The sequence below is a fragment of the Chiloscyllium plagiosum genome, unplaced genomic scaffold, assembly GCF_037043375.1.
Source record: "Chiloscyllium plagiosum isolate Xiang-an unplaced genomic scaffold, Cpla_swu_hap1 HiC_scaffold_36, whole genome shotgun sequence".
Classification (NCBI taxonomy): Eukaryota; Metazoa; Chordata; class Chondrichthyes; order Orectolobiformes; family Hemiscylliidae; genus Chiloscyllium; species Chiloscyllium plagiosum.
The window spans coordinates 18,948,127-18,966,362 of record NW_028270174.1 but is presented as its reverse complement, the minus strand read 5'-3'; the positions used below and the strand labels follow the sequence as shown (position 1 = coordinate 18,966,362).

Sequence of the window (18,236 nt, the reverse complement as noted above, 5' to 3'; positions counted from 1 at the left end):
CACTCCACTCAGCTCTGTGTTCTCCAGTAATGACTATAAAGAAGCTTTTGCGAGGCAGTGGCTATAAGCCAAAGGTCCATGCTTGGACACTCACTTGATGGCCAAGGAAGGTACTTGCATAACACAGCCAGTTTGAGTACTAACCATTCAACACATGGCAGTGGTATGTAACAAGGGTAAGAGAGATTACTGGTCGGGATGCAAAGATTGTTGGAGACTCCACCATCACTATCCAAAGCTACACACCACAATGTGCATATTGCCACAGCAAGTCAGACACCTGAGTGAACTGCAAGGCACAACCTCTGCACTCGGTACATGGTCCACTTTAATTCTGGGGTTCACTATGTTAAACCAACCATATTAATGAAGGTACATTTGCAGATACTTTGTCAAGAGACATTTTTGGGATTAGGGAGGTGAAGTCAAGGTGTTGGAGAAAGTGCCCAAACCTCCAAACAACTCCAAGCATCACCTGACATTCCTGTAGCAAAGCCTCCAGAAAGAACATAAGAGCAGCAGTGGACCATTTAGACATCGAGTCTGTTCCAACATTCAACACAATCAAGGCCAATCATCCACTTCAATGGGATTGAAATTCCGTTTGTTATTCTTCCCTCTGTAATAACAATCTACATATAAACCATTAGCAATCATTCACTAAGAAGTATGATTGCCAACTTAGAAATTCTTTGACACTGGTTAGGGTTTTGTAGATCCATTTATGGCTGATAAGCCCAATCCTAGAACAGTATTTCTAACCACACATTTGGGAGGTTTTTCCAGGAGGTAGAAGTGGCCATTGGCCTTAAGATAATTGTTCGATAAGATCTTAACATTTATACAATAAATCTACACAATGCGATGCTGATGCAATTAGTTATATAATTTAAATACACAGAACTCATACATGTTAGTCAGTCCTAAACTATTAAACTATTTAGTTTAATAAAATCAAAATATTCTGAGCCTGGAAATCTGAAATAAAAACAGGAAAGGCAAGAGAAACCCAGCAGGTCTGACAGGATCAAAGGAGAAAGAAAGACAGAATTACTATTTCAAGTCCAATATGACTCTGCTTCAGAACAGAATAAACCCCTATTTAGTTTCCTCTCACCTCACATAAAGCCTTTTCCAAGCTCTTCCTAATCATACCCTTGACTCTGTTCATGTCAAGCTGCCAATTAAACAATCCCCAACTTAACTTTGTTTTTCTCATATTAACTGATATTCTAAATTGTTCACTCTCCTCAGGGACCATTCTCCCTTCCCCACTGTAAATCTGCTTTCATCAATTGGTCCACATAAATATCCTCTATTTTTATAGTTTCTAATCTTCTTTCTTACAACAGTGCTGAAATGGCCCCAATCAAAGTCACTGTTGATATCTATTTCTATTCTTTCTCATTCTTAACCTGGCTCCAAACATTGAGAAAATTGCACACAAGAATTCCTTTAAATGCCTTTAGTCCAACACTCACTGGGAGGGATGAACATTGCCTGATTCCATTTTTACCTGTCTAATAGAAACCATGGAAGTATCCACCTGACTTTCCATTGATACACCGTTACCTCTGGAACCTCACAAATGATTTTCCTTTGTTTCCCTTCTGTGTTATAATCCTTATGAAACCCTACTCTTGTATTAGCTCTGTTATGAAAGTACTGAATAACCCAGATTTTTTAAATGTTGTCTTAATAGACCATAATCTTACCAAAAAAAATGTGCAGAAGAACCAAGAATAAGGAAGCAAACAACAGAGTCCAGGGTGGAATTGAAATTTCAAAACTAATAATTATTTTGGATGTAGGTTTGCTTGCTGAGCTTGAAGGTTCGTTTTCAGACGTTTTGTCACTATACTAGGTAACACCTTCAGTGAGCCTCCGGATGAAGCACTGGTGGTGTAGCCCGCTTTCTATGTAGCCCAGTTCCCTTGGGTTGGTAATGTCATTTCCTGTTGTGACATCAAAATTTGCTATAAATTCTGTGTCTTACAATTGTGCACTCCACATCAACCTGATGAAGGAGCGGTGCTCCAAAAGCTAGTGCTTCCAAATAAACCTGTTGGACTATAACCTGGTATTGTGTGATTCGTAACTTTGTACACCCCAGTCCAACATTGGCATCTCCAAATCATGTGTTACCAGTAATCAACGTCCCACACTGATTGAACAAAGCAACAACGCAATTTACAATAACTGCTGGTATCTTGCTTTAAAAAGTGCAGCCATGTCTTCTACAATCATTGGTTTTCAAAACAGTCCTTTACTCATTTCAGTCCACAAACAAATATATAGAAAAAGAAAAGGATACTGTCTATACAACAGTAATAGTGAACAGTTTGTCTCTCTCCCTCTGAGTGTTTGATCATGACATAGTGCAGTCTCTCTCCCTTTGAAGTGACTGATACAGAGAGAATGCCCTCTGCATAGGGTGACTGACCCACAGTCAGTTCTCTCTGCACTGCGTGACTGACCCAGAGGTACTGCTCTGCACTGGGTGATTGACCCAGAGACAGTGCCCTATGCATTATGTGATTGACCCAAAGACAGTGTCCTCTGCGTAATTGACCCACAGACAGTTTCCTCTGAAACTGGATAATTGAGATTGACCCAGAGACAGTTCCTCCACACTGGGTGACTAACCCAGAAACAATGCCCTCTGCACTGGGTGACTGACCCAGAGACTCTGCCCTCTGCACTAGGTGATTGACCCAGAGACTGTGCCCACCGCACTGGGTGACTGATCCAGAAACATTGTCCTGCACACTGGGTGACTGCCCAAGAGATGGCACTCTCCGCACTGAGTGACTGACCCAGAGACACTGCCCTCTGCACTGGGTGACTGACCCAGAAATATTGCCCTCCATACTGGCTGACTGGCCCAGAGACACTGCCTTCTGTGCTGGCAGACTGACGGAGAGACACTGCCCTCCGTGCTGGATGGCTGACCCAGAGACACTACCCTCCGCACTGGCTGACTGACCCAGACACATTGCCCTCCACACTGGCTGACTGGCCCAGAGACACTACCCTCTGCATTGGGTGACTTACCCAGAGACACTGCCGTCTGCGCTGGCTGACTGACCCAGGGACACTGCCCTCCGAACTGGCTGACCGACCCAGTGTCACAGATCTCTGCACTGGCTGACTGAGCCAGAGACACTGACCCTCTGGACTGGCTGATTGACCCAGAGATTCTACCTTCTGCACTGGCTGACTGACCCAGAGCCACAGCCCTCTGCGCTGGTTGATTGACCCAGAGATACTGCCTCTCTGCACTGGCTGACTGACCCAGAGACACTGCCTCTCTGCACTGGCTGACTGACCGAGTGACACTACCCCTCTGCACTGGCTGACTGAACCAGAGACACTGACCCTCTGCATTGTCTGACTGAGCCAGAGATGGCGCTGTCTCTCCCTCCCGCTGGGTGAGTGGATGAGAAGGTGGAGCATGCGCAGTGCTCCCTGTCGCTCTGGTCGGTGCCGGACGGCGGATGCAATCCGGATCCATCCGTCGCTTTAACTGATCGGTTAAGGCCGCTTTCTCCCTTCACTCCTGTCAGCCCATTATCGACCGTCGAGATGTACGATCCGGACGACGGCGAGGGTGAGTTCTGGGCTTCCGTTCTATTTCTGAATGCGTACCGTTTGTGAAGTTTAAAATGGCGGATACCGAGATGGACTGGCGCCGGCTCCGGGAGCCCGGCCTGAGCCTGAGGCCGAGGCCGAGGCCTGGGCCTGGGCCTGTCCATCCGCTGCAGGTGCTGAGTGCAGTCTTAGTTTTGTAGTTGGGGCCTTTGAGGGAAACGCAAACCGGCTGCTGTCTTCCAGTCCCTGAGCTGTTATGTGCCCTGACCCAGAGACGTTTCCTCTGAGCTCCAGGGGGTGGAGGGAAGCTGCTGAGAGATACACCACTTTATACACGAAGGTCAATAAACGTTTCCTATAATCAACAAGGTCGACCGTCGGCTTGCTCCTGGATTCCAGTCCTCCTCCAGAGACATTTTTAAGCCCATCATTTAGGTTGACACTCCATTTCATCGAGGGAATGCTGCATTGTCAGGAGGCACTGTCTTTCATGGTGTGTTTGCCCCTCAAGTGGACCTAAAATACCCCACTGTATTATAGAAAGAGGGACAAGAGAGCTCTGTCCTTCAACCAACATTAGTGTGGCTATCATTAGTATTATTAACATTGTGGAACATGCACTCAAATTGTCCATGTTTGATCCAATCTCACTGCCACTCCAGTCTCCTTTTCCACTACAAAGCGTTTGAACATGTTATCATTTCTGAAATCTGTGGATTACTATTGTTCTCTTATAAGTGATTTATCTGACCCTCCCCTCTCTTATTTTGTGGTATGGTTGCTCAGAGCCACCTTGCTTGAAGTCACGATTGCTGTCACTGATCATTTTGTGTTTGTGAGATGCCCACAGGGTGGGTTGCACATTTCCAGTTGTTTCTATGCTGTCCACTTGTGAATTTTGTTTCTGTCTGCATCGCCCTACTTCTGTCTATTACTGATATTTCTGTGACCAGTTTGTGACTATGATAATTCAGACGCCTGTTCATTTATGCTAAGAATGAGTCTCTAAGCAAAGGATCTCTGATATGTTTACAGCCTTCCTTTTTAAAAAAAATTAGAACAAGAGTGCATGTTGCTGTAGATGTAATCTCATTCATGCCCTCAATAACTGAAATATTACCTACCTGCTTTCATATTACATTTCCCTTGCAATGAACAAGAAAGGTTTTAGGTTTTCTAATTACTTGATGTAACTGCACACTAAATTTTTTGTGATTAATGGACAAGAAAAAACAGACTTGTCTGCATTTTTGAACTCTATTTCTCACCATTTAGATAATATGCTTTTTTAAAAAAGTTTCTCCTTCCTTCACATTGCTACAACCGAGACTGGACGAATGCAATGTCATCTAGTCTCACAACTTCACAGGTCACAACTTAAAAGTGTGCTTTCCAGTTAACAAATGATCAATTAAACACGTCCTGTATATTAGAGATTTTAAACAAAAAAGTCTACTAACCAGATTTGTTCATTGACATAATTTATGCATTTATTATCAAAAGAAAATTCAACAAAGATGTAATCATTTATTAATGTGCACAGTGAACTAGAAATATAAATATAAACATAAACACAGTTCCACATTTTCCTCAGAAAAAGAAAATAAAAGATTCCACTGCAGATATTGGCTTTCTGAAAAAAAACAACTTGACAATGGGTTTAGGGTGTAGGTTTGCTCGCTGAGCTGTCGGTTTGATATCCAGACGTTTCATTACCTGGCTAGGTAACATAATCAGTGGCGACCTCCAAGTGAAGCGAAGCTGTTGTCTCCTGCTTTATCTTTATACCTTTCTCCTGGATGGGGTTCCTGGGGTTTGTGGTAATGTCATTTCCTGTTCGTTTTACGAGGGATTGATAGATGGTATCTAGATCTAGGTGTTTGTTTATGGCGTTGTGGTTGGAGTGCCAGGCTTCTAGGAATTCTCTGGCATGTCTTTGCTTAGCCTGTCCCAGGATAGATGGGTTGTCCCAGTCGAAATGGTGTTTTTTTTCATCCATGTGTAGGGATACGAGGGTGGTGTCTTTTTGCGGCTAGCTGGTGTTCGTGTATCCTGGTGGCTAACTTTCTTCCACCGCACACTGCAGCACAGACGAACTTCGGAAAACAGAGGAAAACCACCTATACAACATAGTCAAGAAGAACGGATACTCAAAAAAAATACAGTGCGCAGATCCCTCATGAACAAACCACGACAAGCAGACCAAACATAGCCAGAAACCCTAATCACCTTGCCATACATCAAAGAAGTTTCAGAAATGCCAGCCAGACTACTTAGACCCCTCGGAATCCTAGTAGCACACAAACCCACCGACACTCTCAAACAAAAACTAACAAACTTAAAAGACCCATGGACAAAACCAACGTCATGTACAAAATTCCATGCAAGGACTGCCACAAACACTACGTAGGACAAACAGGAAGAAAGTTCTCCTGCTCCTTGGATGCTGCCTGACCTGCTGCGCTTTTCCAGCAACACATTTTCAGCTCTGATCTCCAGCATCTGCAGTCCTCACTTTCTCCTCGAAGATGCTACCTAAATGGAGTCAAGTTAGCTAAAGGGGCAGTACAACGAGATCTAGGTGTTCTTGTACATCAGTCAATGAAAGCAAGCATGCAGGTACAGCAGGCAGTGAAGAAAGCTAATAGCACGCTGGCCTTCATAACAAGAGGAATTGAATATAGAAGCAAAGATGTTCTTCTGCAGCTTTACAGGGCCTTGGTGAGACCGCACCTGGAATATTGTGTGCAGTTTTGGTCTCCAGATTTGAGGAAAGACATTCTGGCTATTGAGCGAGTGCACCATAGGTTCACGAGGTCAATTCCCGGAATGGCGGGACTATCTTACGTTGAAAGATTGGAGCGACTGGGCTTGTATACCCCTGAGTTTAGAAGGCTGAGAGGGGATCTGATTGAGACGTATAAGATTATTAAAGGATTGGACACTCTGGAGGCAGGAAGCATGTTTTCCACTGATGGGTGAGTCCCGACCCAGAGGACACAGTTTAAAAATAAGGGGTAGGCAGGGCATTTAGAACAGAGTTGAGGAGAAGCTTCTTCACTCAGAGTGGTGGGTGTGTGGAATGCTTTGCCCCAGAAGGCTGTGGAGGCCAAGTCTCTGGATACTTTCAAGAAAGAGTTGGATAGAGCTCTTCAGGATAGTGGAATCAAGGGTTATGGAGATAAGGCAGGAACAGGATACTGATTGAGGATGATCAGCTATGATCATAATGAATGGTGGTGCTGGCTCGAAGGGCAGAATGGCCTACTCCTGCACCTATTGTCTATTGTCTAAATTCTGTGTCTTTCAATTGTGTCCTCCACAACCACCTGATGAAGGAGCGGCGTTCCAAAAGATTGTATGCTTCCAATTAAACCTGTTGGACTATAACCTGGTGTCGTTGATTTTTAACTAAGAACCTCTTTAACCTAGTTATTATTCAAAACAGAGCCAGCAGGGTCAACCACAGTTATTCTGAAACAATTTCCCACTGTGACCCAATTTTGATACTTAAAAATTCACAAACTGTCTGAGTGGGAAAGCATGGGCCTCTTGGAGAGCACAGCTATTGTAATCCAGTCAGAGTTCTGTAGCCATTTTTGTGTACAGCAAAGCAAACAGTTATCACTAGTCATGTCATTTTTATGAATTTTTTTTTAAAGTCTCCAGTTGAGTGAATTTGGATAACTTTTTAAAAAATTGTTATTCTAGGTGCGTCCGTAAAACTTGCACTTTCAAATAATTAAGTTTTTAAACTCCTTTGTCTCTGAGTCACTTGTACTCCAATACTTTCCTAACAGTAAAAACTCACATTCCTTGTTCTTCCTTCACTTTTTTGGTCATCTCGTTAAACTATCCATATACTCCTGGAACCTTTAAGTCCTATTTACTGCATACTCAGCTTTATTTTAGGCCATCGTCAGATTTCATGATTGTGATTTGGATTTGGGCATATGGAATATATTTATGTAGTGAAGCAAAAATTGACTCAGTAGTCTATGTCACTGAACTTCTTTGATTTCAGTGAAATTCTTGTAAAGCAGTGGAGTTCTGATGCAGAGTGGTAGTACGTACTTCACAGGTATTTCTGGAGCATACATAATATTGCTGAAGCGATGCTTCTTTTACTTGGACCACTCCAATGGGCTGGTTCTCCACAGTTCAATTGAATTCTTTGGCTTTTTGCAATTTGCTACCCAAACCCATGCTCGCCTGCGCATCCTCTAAATCTCGTCTGTGTTGTTTCTATAATCTTTCCCCATCTGTACACTACCTAGTATCTTGTTCTACATTTTTCTCTCAAGATACCCCAACTGCCACAATAGGACATTTAGTGATCACTTGTGACTGCAGTACTAGCTATGAAGTTGTAGTAGCTTTTGAATGGTGAAAGTTTCTTTCTGGTAAATAGTTAATATAATAGTTGTGTGCTATACGACTTAAACTCCACACTGAAAAAGGCCTATGTAACCTGTTAAATGGAAATATCAAGTGGCATTGATGGAATTGCAAGCCTAATCATTGTCTTTGTACTGTAAATATCCACGGGTTGGAAACCTCCAGCATAAGAAATATTGCACACTTACCTTTAATTTAGCTTTTATTTAGATACTCTCAAGCAATGATGTAAATGTAGCTAAATGTAGGTTGAAATCAATTTGTTGTGTATATCTGATTATATTATTATGAAGAATGGTCTCTTTCTGAATAGTACAGGTTGGCTCAGAGAATCTTATTAATTGCTGCTAATTGATTTCTAGATACGCAATATGATGAAGATGATGATGAAATCACTCCAGATTTGTGGCAGGAGGCTTGTTGGATTGTTATCAGGTAAATAAATAGTCTGCTGGATCTTGACAAAAGTAAATAAATGTATCTTCTACAATGATGTTTTGTTTATATCAGAACCTGAAATTACTGGAAGAACTGGCATTCTAAACTACCATTTTGTCAGAGTGGCTTTATACTTAATTTTAGCTGCTCGAATGAACTCCTGATTATAACCTGCTGCTACTCAGTCAGCATGGAATAGTTTAGCTCAGTAATGGATATACACTAACCTTTGCCTGACATCAGTAGGCTATTTAGGATTAATCTTTCTTTCACTGCTATGGTACTTTGTTTGATTTGATTTATTCATTGTCCTGTGTACCTAAGTACAGTGAAAATCTTTGTTTATGAGCAGTACAGGCAGATCATAGTAAGCAAGGTCACACAGATCACAGGGCGAAAAGAAAAGTTTAGACAGAGGCATATAGATTATGTCACACAGAGTGTGTGCAAGGCAAGGTAAGTAGATTTAAAACAGCATTATTAATAATTTTTACAGGTTTAGAATTTAAATTTACAAGCATAGAACAGTTATAAGAAATGTTAGTTACATCTGCTGGGAGCTCGCAAGAAGTTGCACAGTATTGGCGCCATCTTAAATTCATGATCATTAACTATTGGTTATTGCCTCAATTTGAATCTACTTCAAAATCCCAAATTAGTATGCAAGAGTCAGGAGAGCCCAGAATCTCTGCTTTCATAAGATATTTTACCTTACAACTTTGACTTTCACTAAGGCATATGATCGCTGATTTTTACAAATTAAGAACTAGTTTGAATTGGTTTTCACCTGCTTATTCATTTTATATGTGGTTGAGCAAATAGATTTTCGAGAGCCAAACAAGATGATTAACCAGATGTCTCATTCTGTGAGCAAGTTTTGGACAATTTGAAGAAATTGAGAATTCAAAGAAGAACATAGAAGAATACAGCGCAGTACAGGCCCTTTGGCCCTCGATGTTGCGCCGATCCAAGCCCACCTAACCTTTACTAACCCACTATCCTCCATATACCTATCCAATGCCCGCTTAAATGCCCATAAAGAGGGAGAGTCCACCACTGCTACTGGCAGGGCATTCCATGAACTTACGACTCGCTGAGTGAAGAACCTACCCCTAACTTCAGTCCTATATCTACCCCCCCTTAATTTAAAGCTATGCCCCCTTGTAATACCCGACTCCATACGCGGGAAAAGGTTCACACTGTCAACCCTATCTAACCCCCTAATCATCTTGTACACCTCAATCAAGTCACCCCTAAACCTTCTTTTCTCTAATGAAAACAGCCCCAAGTGTCTCAGTCTTTCCTCATACGATCTTTCTTCCATACCAGGCAACATCCTGGTAAACCTCCTCTGCACCCGTTCCAGTGCCTCCACATCCTTCCTATAGTATGGCGACCAAAACTGCACACAATATTCCAGATGCGGCCGCACCAGAGTCTTATACAACTGCATCATGACCTCAGGACTCCGGAACTCAATTCCTCTACCAATAAAAGCCAATACGCCATATGCCTTCCTCACCGCACTATTTACCTGGGTGGCAACTTTCAGAGATCTGTGTACATGGACACCAAGATCCCTCTGCTCATCCACACTACCAAGTATCCGACCATTAGCCCAGTACCCCATCTTTTTGTTATTCTTCCCAAAGTGAATCACCTCACACTTAGCTACATTGAATTCCATTTGCCACCTTTCTGCCCAGCTCTGCAGCTTCTCTATATCCTGCTGTAACCTGCCACATCCTTCCTCACTGTCAACAACTCCTCCGACTTTCGTATCATCCGCAAACTTGCTCACCCAACCTTCTAACCCCTCTTCCAGGTCATTTATAAAAATGACAAACAGCAATGGTCCCAAAACAGATCCTTGCGGAACACCGCTAGTGACGGCACTCCATGAAGAAACTTTGCCATCAACTACTACCCTCTGTCTTCTTCCATCCAGCCAATTCCTAATCCAAACCTCCAACTCACCCTCAATGCCATATCTCCGTATTTTCTGCAGTAGCCTACCATGGGGAACCTTATCAAACGCCTTACTAAAATCCATATATACCACATCTACCGCTTTCCCCTCATCAACCTCCTTCGTCACCTTTTCAAAGAATTCAATAAGGTTTGTGAGGCACGACCTGCCCTTCACAAAACCATGCTGACTATCCTTGATCACATTATTCCTATCCAGATGTGCATAAATCCTATCCCTTACAATTCTCTCTAAGACTTTGCCCACAACAGAAGTGAGACTCACCGGCCTATAGTTACTAGGGTTATCCCTACTCCCCTTTTTGAACAAGGGAACCACATTTGCTATCCTCCAGTCTTCTGGCACTACTCCTGTAGACAAAGAGGACATAAAAATCAAGGCCAATGGCTCTGCAATCTCCTCCCTTGCTTCCCAGAGAATCCTAGGATAAATGCCATCAGGCCCAGGGGACTTATCTATTTTCACATTTTCCAGGATTTCCAACACCTCTTCTCTACATACCTCAAAGCCATCCATTCTACTTATTTGTGACTCAGTATTCACATCGACGACAATGCCCTGTTCCTGAGTAAATACTGAAGAAAAGTATTCATTCAGTGTCTCCCCAATCTCTTCCGCCTCCACACGCAACTTCCCACTACTATCCTTGACTGGACCTATTCCTACCCTAGTCATTCTTTTATTCCTAACATACCTATAGAAAGCCTTAGGGTTTTCCCTAATCCTACCGATTAAGGACCTTTCATGTCCCCTCCTTGCTGCTCTTAGCTCTCTCTTCAGGTCCTTCCTGGCTACCCTATAACTCTCAATCGCCCCAATTGAACCTTCACGTCTCATCTTGAGATAGGCCGCCCTCTTCCATTTAACAAGGGATTCCAATTCCTTATTAAACCACGGCTCCCTCGCACGACCCTTTCCTCCCTGCCTGACAGGTACATAATTATCAAGGACACTCAATAGTTGCTCCTTGAACAAGCTCCACATATCATTTACACTCTTGCCTTGGAGTCTACTTTTCCAAGCCACACATCCTAAGTCATGCCTCACCGCATCATAATTTCCCTGACCCCAGCTATAACTCTTGCCCTGTAGTACACACTTATCCCTCTCCATCACGAGAGTAAAAATCACCAAATTATGGTCACTATCCCCAAAGAGTAGTGATATAGAAAAAATTCTGAATCACAGAAGAGAACTGAGTAAGAATTGTGAAAGTAATGTGGTAGATATTGACAAGACATTACTTGTGTAACCGAATCACAAAAAGCTCAATGTTCTGTTTGTGGACACATCGTTGTTCAGAATAAGTGAACTTTGACCATGGTGAAACTTCTTGTGATTAGAAAAAGCAAGATCCTTATTGCTTTAGAAATGTGAAAACTTTCCAAATGTATTAATGCTTGGATGACAATCACATTTCAGAAAGCATTTATGGTCTTCTAATTGTAGAAGGATAAAGTAGAACAAGAAACTGGTACTTTTGATGGAGTGTGCCATTTGCTGAATTGTTGGAATCCTTCACAGTTGAGCGTCCAACTTCTGTTATCTAACACCACCTCTATCATTCAACTCCGAGAGTAGCATTCATACCGTTATGCAATACTGCAAGAAGCAGATTCATTGTAAGCTGGTCTTTGTTGTGGATTCAGAAGTTATGAATGGTTTAATATCAACTGAAATCTGAAATGCAATAGCTGTTCTAGAAATTGGTTTAATATTGGTTCAGTACAAGTTGAGAAGGTGATTGATGAGATTGGTGGTTTGAATGAAGTGGAGTTTGGCATTCTTGGTTTTAGTTGATTTTGACATCTATAGAGAGATGACTAGTGCAGACTTTTTTTTCTCAACTTTGCAATGGAGGCTGCTTTGGATATAAGTGAGGTGCTTCAGAACAGAAAACTTCCAAATTAGAGGTGTAATTGGGTGCTTTGCATCACTTTGCATTGAAAGGTGTGATTCATATATATAAATATTGAGTTTGGTTTTTAAGCTAGTGGCAAATGGTTATTGGTCTTTTTTTGTGAAATGATCTAAGAATTATAGAATCATGGAGTTATACAGCATGGAAACACACCCTTTGGTCCATCTGGTACGCACTGACCAGATATCCTAAACTGATCTAGTCCCATTTGCCAGCGTTCGGCCCCTATCCCTCTAAACCCTTCCGATTCGCATACCCATCCAGATGCCTTTTACATGTTGTAATTGTATCCGCCACCTCCATTTCCTCTGGCAACTCGTTCCGTACACACACTACCCTCTGTGAGAAAAAGTTGCCCCTCAGATCCCTTTTAAATATTTTCCCTCTCACCTTAAACCTATGCCCTCTATTTTGGATTTTTCTATCCTAGGATAAAGACCATGGCTATTCACCCTAACCATGCTCCTCATGATTTATAAACCCCTATAAAGTCACCCCACAACTTCCAACGCTCCAGGGAAAAAAGCCGCAGCCTATTCAGCCTCTCCCTCTAGCTCAAATCTTCCAGTCCAGGCAACATCCTTGTAAATCTTTTTTGAACCCTTCCAAGTTTAACAACGTCATTCCTAAAGCAGGAAAACCAGAATTGAACACAATGTTCTGAAAGTTCTGTACAGCTTACCAATATACTGTACAGCCACAATGTAATCCCAGCTCCTCTACTAAATGCACTGACCAATAAAGGCAAGTGTGCCAAATGCCACCTTCACCACCCGGTCTCTTTGTTCAGCAAACTCCCCTGGGCTGTACAATTAACTGTGTAAGTCCACAATTTAATTATGTCAGTCTTTCTGGAACCATGATTGCAAGCCAGTATGTGTTGCAGAACGGATGACTGGAGGCCTCCTGGAGAGTTGATAGAGGTTTGCCTATATTGTGGGATTGATGATGAGCAAGAAAAGGGAACAAAGCCATTAACTTAACAGAAGCTTGGTAGAGCAGTTTTAAACAAAAATGTTAAAAGCATTTGATTTCACTTTGAAGGTGACCTGGCTGAAGTCGGGTATAAGAATAGTTTCTCCAGAAAAAGTTTGTTCAGGGCAATCAAGAGACTAAGTTACCTCACTGTAAGAGTTTTAATTTGTGGAAACATCCAGACCAAGAGTGTTTATTTAGAAATCAGTATAGTTTATCCATTAAAAATAGGCTATTCAACCCTGCACCACCATTCTCAAAGATTATTGCTGATCTGCACCAAGCCTCGACTCCTCATTTGTGCCAGCTCTGCATAGCCCTCAACTCTTTTATTTCAAAATCTATCTACCTCCTATTTAAATACTTTCAGTGACTAGCCACTACAATACTCTAGCATAGAGAATTCCAGATATTTGCAACTCTCTCTGATGGAAGGAATTTCTTTGTTTAAGCGAGAGTCCCCTTAATTTGTAACTGTGCCCTGTAGTCTTGAGATTCACCCACTAATGGAAGCAACTTCTCAACATCTACCCGGTCAAGCCCCTCAGCATCTTGTATATTTCAATAAGATCTCTCCTCATTCTTCTAAATGCTAACGAATAAATGCATAATCTATTTAGCTGTTCTTGATATCTCAACAGCTTCATCCCAGGAATCAACCTAGTAAATCACTAATGAACTACCTTAAATGACAATGCATCCTTTCTTAACTGCAGTGATTTCTCACTACTCCAGGTGAAGCCTCACTAATACCCTGTACAGTTTCACAAAAATACCCTACTTTTAAACTCCAACTTCCTAGCAATGAAGGACAAAATTTCATTTGCTGCCTTAATTACTTGCTGCATCTGCATGCTATCTTTTTGTGTTTCAAGTATAAGAATGCCCAGTTCCCTCTGTGCTGCACATTTTTAAAGTATTGCTTCATTTAAATAATAGTCTGCCTTTTGATTCTTCCTACCAAAATGCATGATATCTCACTTTCCTACATTAACTACCATCTGCCAAGTTTTGCTTACTTGCTTCACTCAACCTATCTGTATCCCCTTGCAGATTCCTTATGTCCTCATCAAAACATGCTCTCCAACCAACTTTTGCGTCATCAGCAAAATTGGATAATTTACACTCGACCAAGTCATGAAAAAGACAGTAACTAATTGAGGCACAAGGAGTGATCCTTACCCCACTTCACTAGGTACATCTTTCCAAACTAAAAAAAGGACTTATTTAATTGTGACTCTGTTTTCTGTGTGTTAGCTCGCCCTCAATCCATGCTGACACATTACCCCCAATGCCCAGAGTTCCTTTTATGTACAAAACTTTTTTTAATGTGGCACCATATCATACACCTTCTGGAAATCCAAATACACTCCATCTGCTAGTTCTCCTTTATCAACTCTGCTTGTTCTCAAAAAAATCTCTAATATATTGGTCAAACATGATCTCCCTTTCTCAAAACTACGTCGACTGTGTTTGATTACATTAAACTTTCTGAATGTTCTGCTATTTCTTCCTTAATAATGGACTTCAGAAGTTTCCCAATGTCAGATATTAGGCTCACTGACCTATAGTTTCCTGTTTCCCTCCCTTCTTGAACAGAGACCTTACATTGCTTAAACCCTCCAAGAATCCAGTGAGTTTTGGAATATTTCAACCAATGAGTCTGCTATCTCTGCAGCCATATGCTTCAAAATGCTTGAATGCAGGTCATCAGGTCCTGGCATCCTGTCTGCCTCTCAGCCTCATTAATTTGTCAAATATTCATGATAGAGACTGTTACAAGACCTTTCCTTCTATTAGCACCTTGTTTATCTGATATCTATGGAAAGTTATGGTGTCCTTTACTTTGAAGATTGATTCAAAATACAGAAGAACCTCGATTATCCGAACGAGATGGGTGGGCACTATTTCGCTCAGATAATTGATTATTCGGTTAATTGATTTCCTTTGGGGCTCGGAGTTTTCTGTGAAGTCTGCTCCCTGTTCAGGAGACTAGGCAGCAGCACACTGCGCTCGAGCCTCCACCGCCCCATTCGGTCCCACCCCGCCCCAGTGCCATCACCCCTGCCCACTCCCCCGTCCATCCCCACACGCCGTTCATGCCCCTGCGCCCCCATCCGATTCTTTCTTTCACTCACTCACTCACTCACTCACTCACTCACTCACTCACTCACTCACTCACTCACACCTGGGGCAGCCCCATACACCAACAGCTGCTGCCTTTGTGGGGTAAGTCTCCAAATAACGCGCACATCTTTTTGACAGGTTCCACCACTGCCCTGTACAGGACAATGTTGGAGAGATTATCTGGGGAAGGGGGGTTTAGGATTCACCCATGTGTAGAACTCCAGGGAAAGTGTGGGGAGAGAGGGAGAGGGCGGGAGGTCAGTCATCCAGAGATGGTGCCTGGACTGTTCTCAGCAGCATATCAGTGAGCCGAGTTTGTTTTTAATCATTATACCTACAAACAAAAGAAACGATCAGGATTGAAACAGCTCTTTGACGTAATGCTTTTATAGGGACCTTGAGATCCCCTTCGGATAATCCAATATTCAGATAATTGATATTAGGACAATCGAGGTTCCTCTCTATTGCTTTAAAATATGTACCGTTTCCCTGTTCCCATTTTCAGTTCTTCAGTTGCATCCTGAGTCCCTCACTCAATTTAGCTACACTTTTTATGTATGACTGAAGAAGCTCTCGCTTTTTGTTTTTATATTTATTGCCAGTTTTCTTTCATAGTTAATTTTCTCTCCCTGTCAGCGCTTTTTAGTCATAGAACTGCTGGCTCCAAAGGAACCCAATCCTCTGATATACAGCTAGAATTTGCAATTTTGTGTGCCTTAATTTCTGTCTGGATACGTTCTTTGACAGTCTCTGTTTGCCATGCGTGGTCTACCTTTCTGATAAGAATACATTTGAGCTGATCATGACAAAATATCTGCATAAATGTCTGCCATTGCTCATCTACCTATGTCCCTGTTTGTCTATTTTCCAGGCCCACTTCAGGCAACTCTTTCTTCATACCCTGTAATCGGTCTTTACTTAAGTTTTTTAAAATTCATTCGTGGGATGAGGGCATCTCTGGCTAGTTGAGCGCACTGGTTTGAAACTTAATTTTTGCTCCCTTAAACTGAATTTGAAATTCTACCATGATGTGATTGCAGCCTCAGGCAACTGTCTGTGCAGAGTTTGCACATTTTCCTTGTTTCTGCGTGGGTTTCCTCCAGGTGTTCCAGTTTCCTTCACAGTCCAAAGATGTGCAAGTTAGCTTGATTGGCCATGCTAGATTGCCCATAATTTCCAGGGATGTGTAGGCTAAGTGAATTAGCTATGGGAAATGCAGGGTTACAGGGATAAGGTAGGGGTGCTTGGTCTGGGTGGGATGCTGTTCGGAGGGTCGATGTTGACTTGATGGGCCTAATGACAGCCTTCCACACTGTAGGGAATCTATGATACTAACCCCTCGAAGATCCTTCATTATTTATCTCGTATTAATCCTACCTCAATACACAAATCGCCTGTTGTCAGGTAAGTCATTAACCTGCTGATCTAAGAAACAATCCTTGATGCATTCTGCAATTCACCTTCCATGTTAGCCTTGACCATCTGATTTGTCCAGTCATTGTGCAGAATAAAATCACCTGTAACAATTGGATCCTATGGGCTGTTCGCTTCTTAACTATTTTGCCGTGTGGGACCTTGTCGGAACTATACTGATATCTGTAGAGACTACTTCAACTGTACAAACCTAGTCCCCTCCTTGAAAAATTCAATCACATTTTTTGATATGATCTCCCCTTTGCAAAGCCATGCTGACTATTCTTGATTAATACTTGCCTCTCCAAGTGGAGATTAATTCTGTTCATCAGAATCTTTTCCAATAGCTTCCTGACTATGTATGTTAGACTCACTGACCTGTAGTTTCCGCGTTTGATCCTACCACCCATCTTGAATAATGGTACCACATTCACTGTCCTCTAGCACCCTTCCTGTGGCTAACCAGGATTTGAAAATTAATCTCGGAGCCCCTGTAATCTCCTCCCTTGCTTTCCACAGTTATTTGTGACACATCTCATTTGGGCCTGGGATTTATCCACTTTCAAACCTGCTGAAACCACCTGCCTCTTGATGCTAATTTGTTCACAATTATTATTGCCCCTACCCTACATCATACTTCTCTATAATGAATACAGATGTAAAACTCATTTAAAACTGCAGCTGTGTCCTCTGACTCCACACAGAGATTGTCACTTTGGTCCTGAATGGGCCCTACTGTTTTCCTGGTTATTCTGTTCATAAATCAGCTGGATGTCTATCAGGTAGTGAAATGTTTGATTGATTTTATGTACTGCTAGGGGAAGTTAAGAGGTTTGTAAGCTCTCATGCCATCAAAAAGTGATTTAAAGACTTAACAGCCATCTAGGTTTATGTAGTACATCGCATCAGTTATAGTTTAGTTTAGATTAGATTACTTACAGTGTCCACACCAACCCGCCGAAGCGCAACCCACACAGACCCATTCTCCTACATTTCACCCCTTCACCTAACACTACAGGCAATTTAGCATGGCCAATTCACCTAACCTGCACATTTTTGGACTGTGGGAAGAAACCGGAGCACCTGGAGGAAACCCATGCTGACAAGGGGAGAATGTGCAAACTCCACACAGTCAGTCGCCTGAGGCAGGAATTGAACCGGGTCTCTGGCGCTGTGAGGCAACAGTGCTAACCACTGTGCCACCGTGCTGCCCATTGCCTTATAGTTGTAGAGATGTACAGCAAGGAAACAGACCCTTTGGTCCAACTCGTCCATGCTGACCAGATATCCTAAACTAATTTAGTCCCATTTGCCTGCAATTGGCTCATATCCCTCTAAACCCTTCCTATTTATATGTCCATCCAGATGCCTTTTAAATTGTAA

At 42.3% G+C, this 18,236-nt stretch overlaps 1 protein-coding gene across 1 annotated transcript in view; it reads left to right on the top strand.

The window, feature by feature from the left end:
- The first annotated feature begins 3,473 nt into the window (after positions 1-3,473).
- polr2b (RNA polymerase II subunit B) overlaps positions 3,474-18,236 on the top strand; it is a 52,358-nt gene continuing 37,595 nt past the window's right edge. Inside the window, exons 1-2 of the mRNA XM_043674270.2 lie at positions 3,474-3,610; positions 8,352-8,424. Of these exons, the coding sequence (XP_043530205.1) occupies positions 3,586-3,610; positions 8,352-8,424 (98 nt within the window). The 5' untranslated portion in view covers positions 3,474-3,585. The remainder of the gene's footprint in view (positions 3,611-8,351; positions 8,425-18,236) is intronic.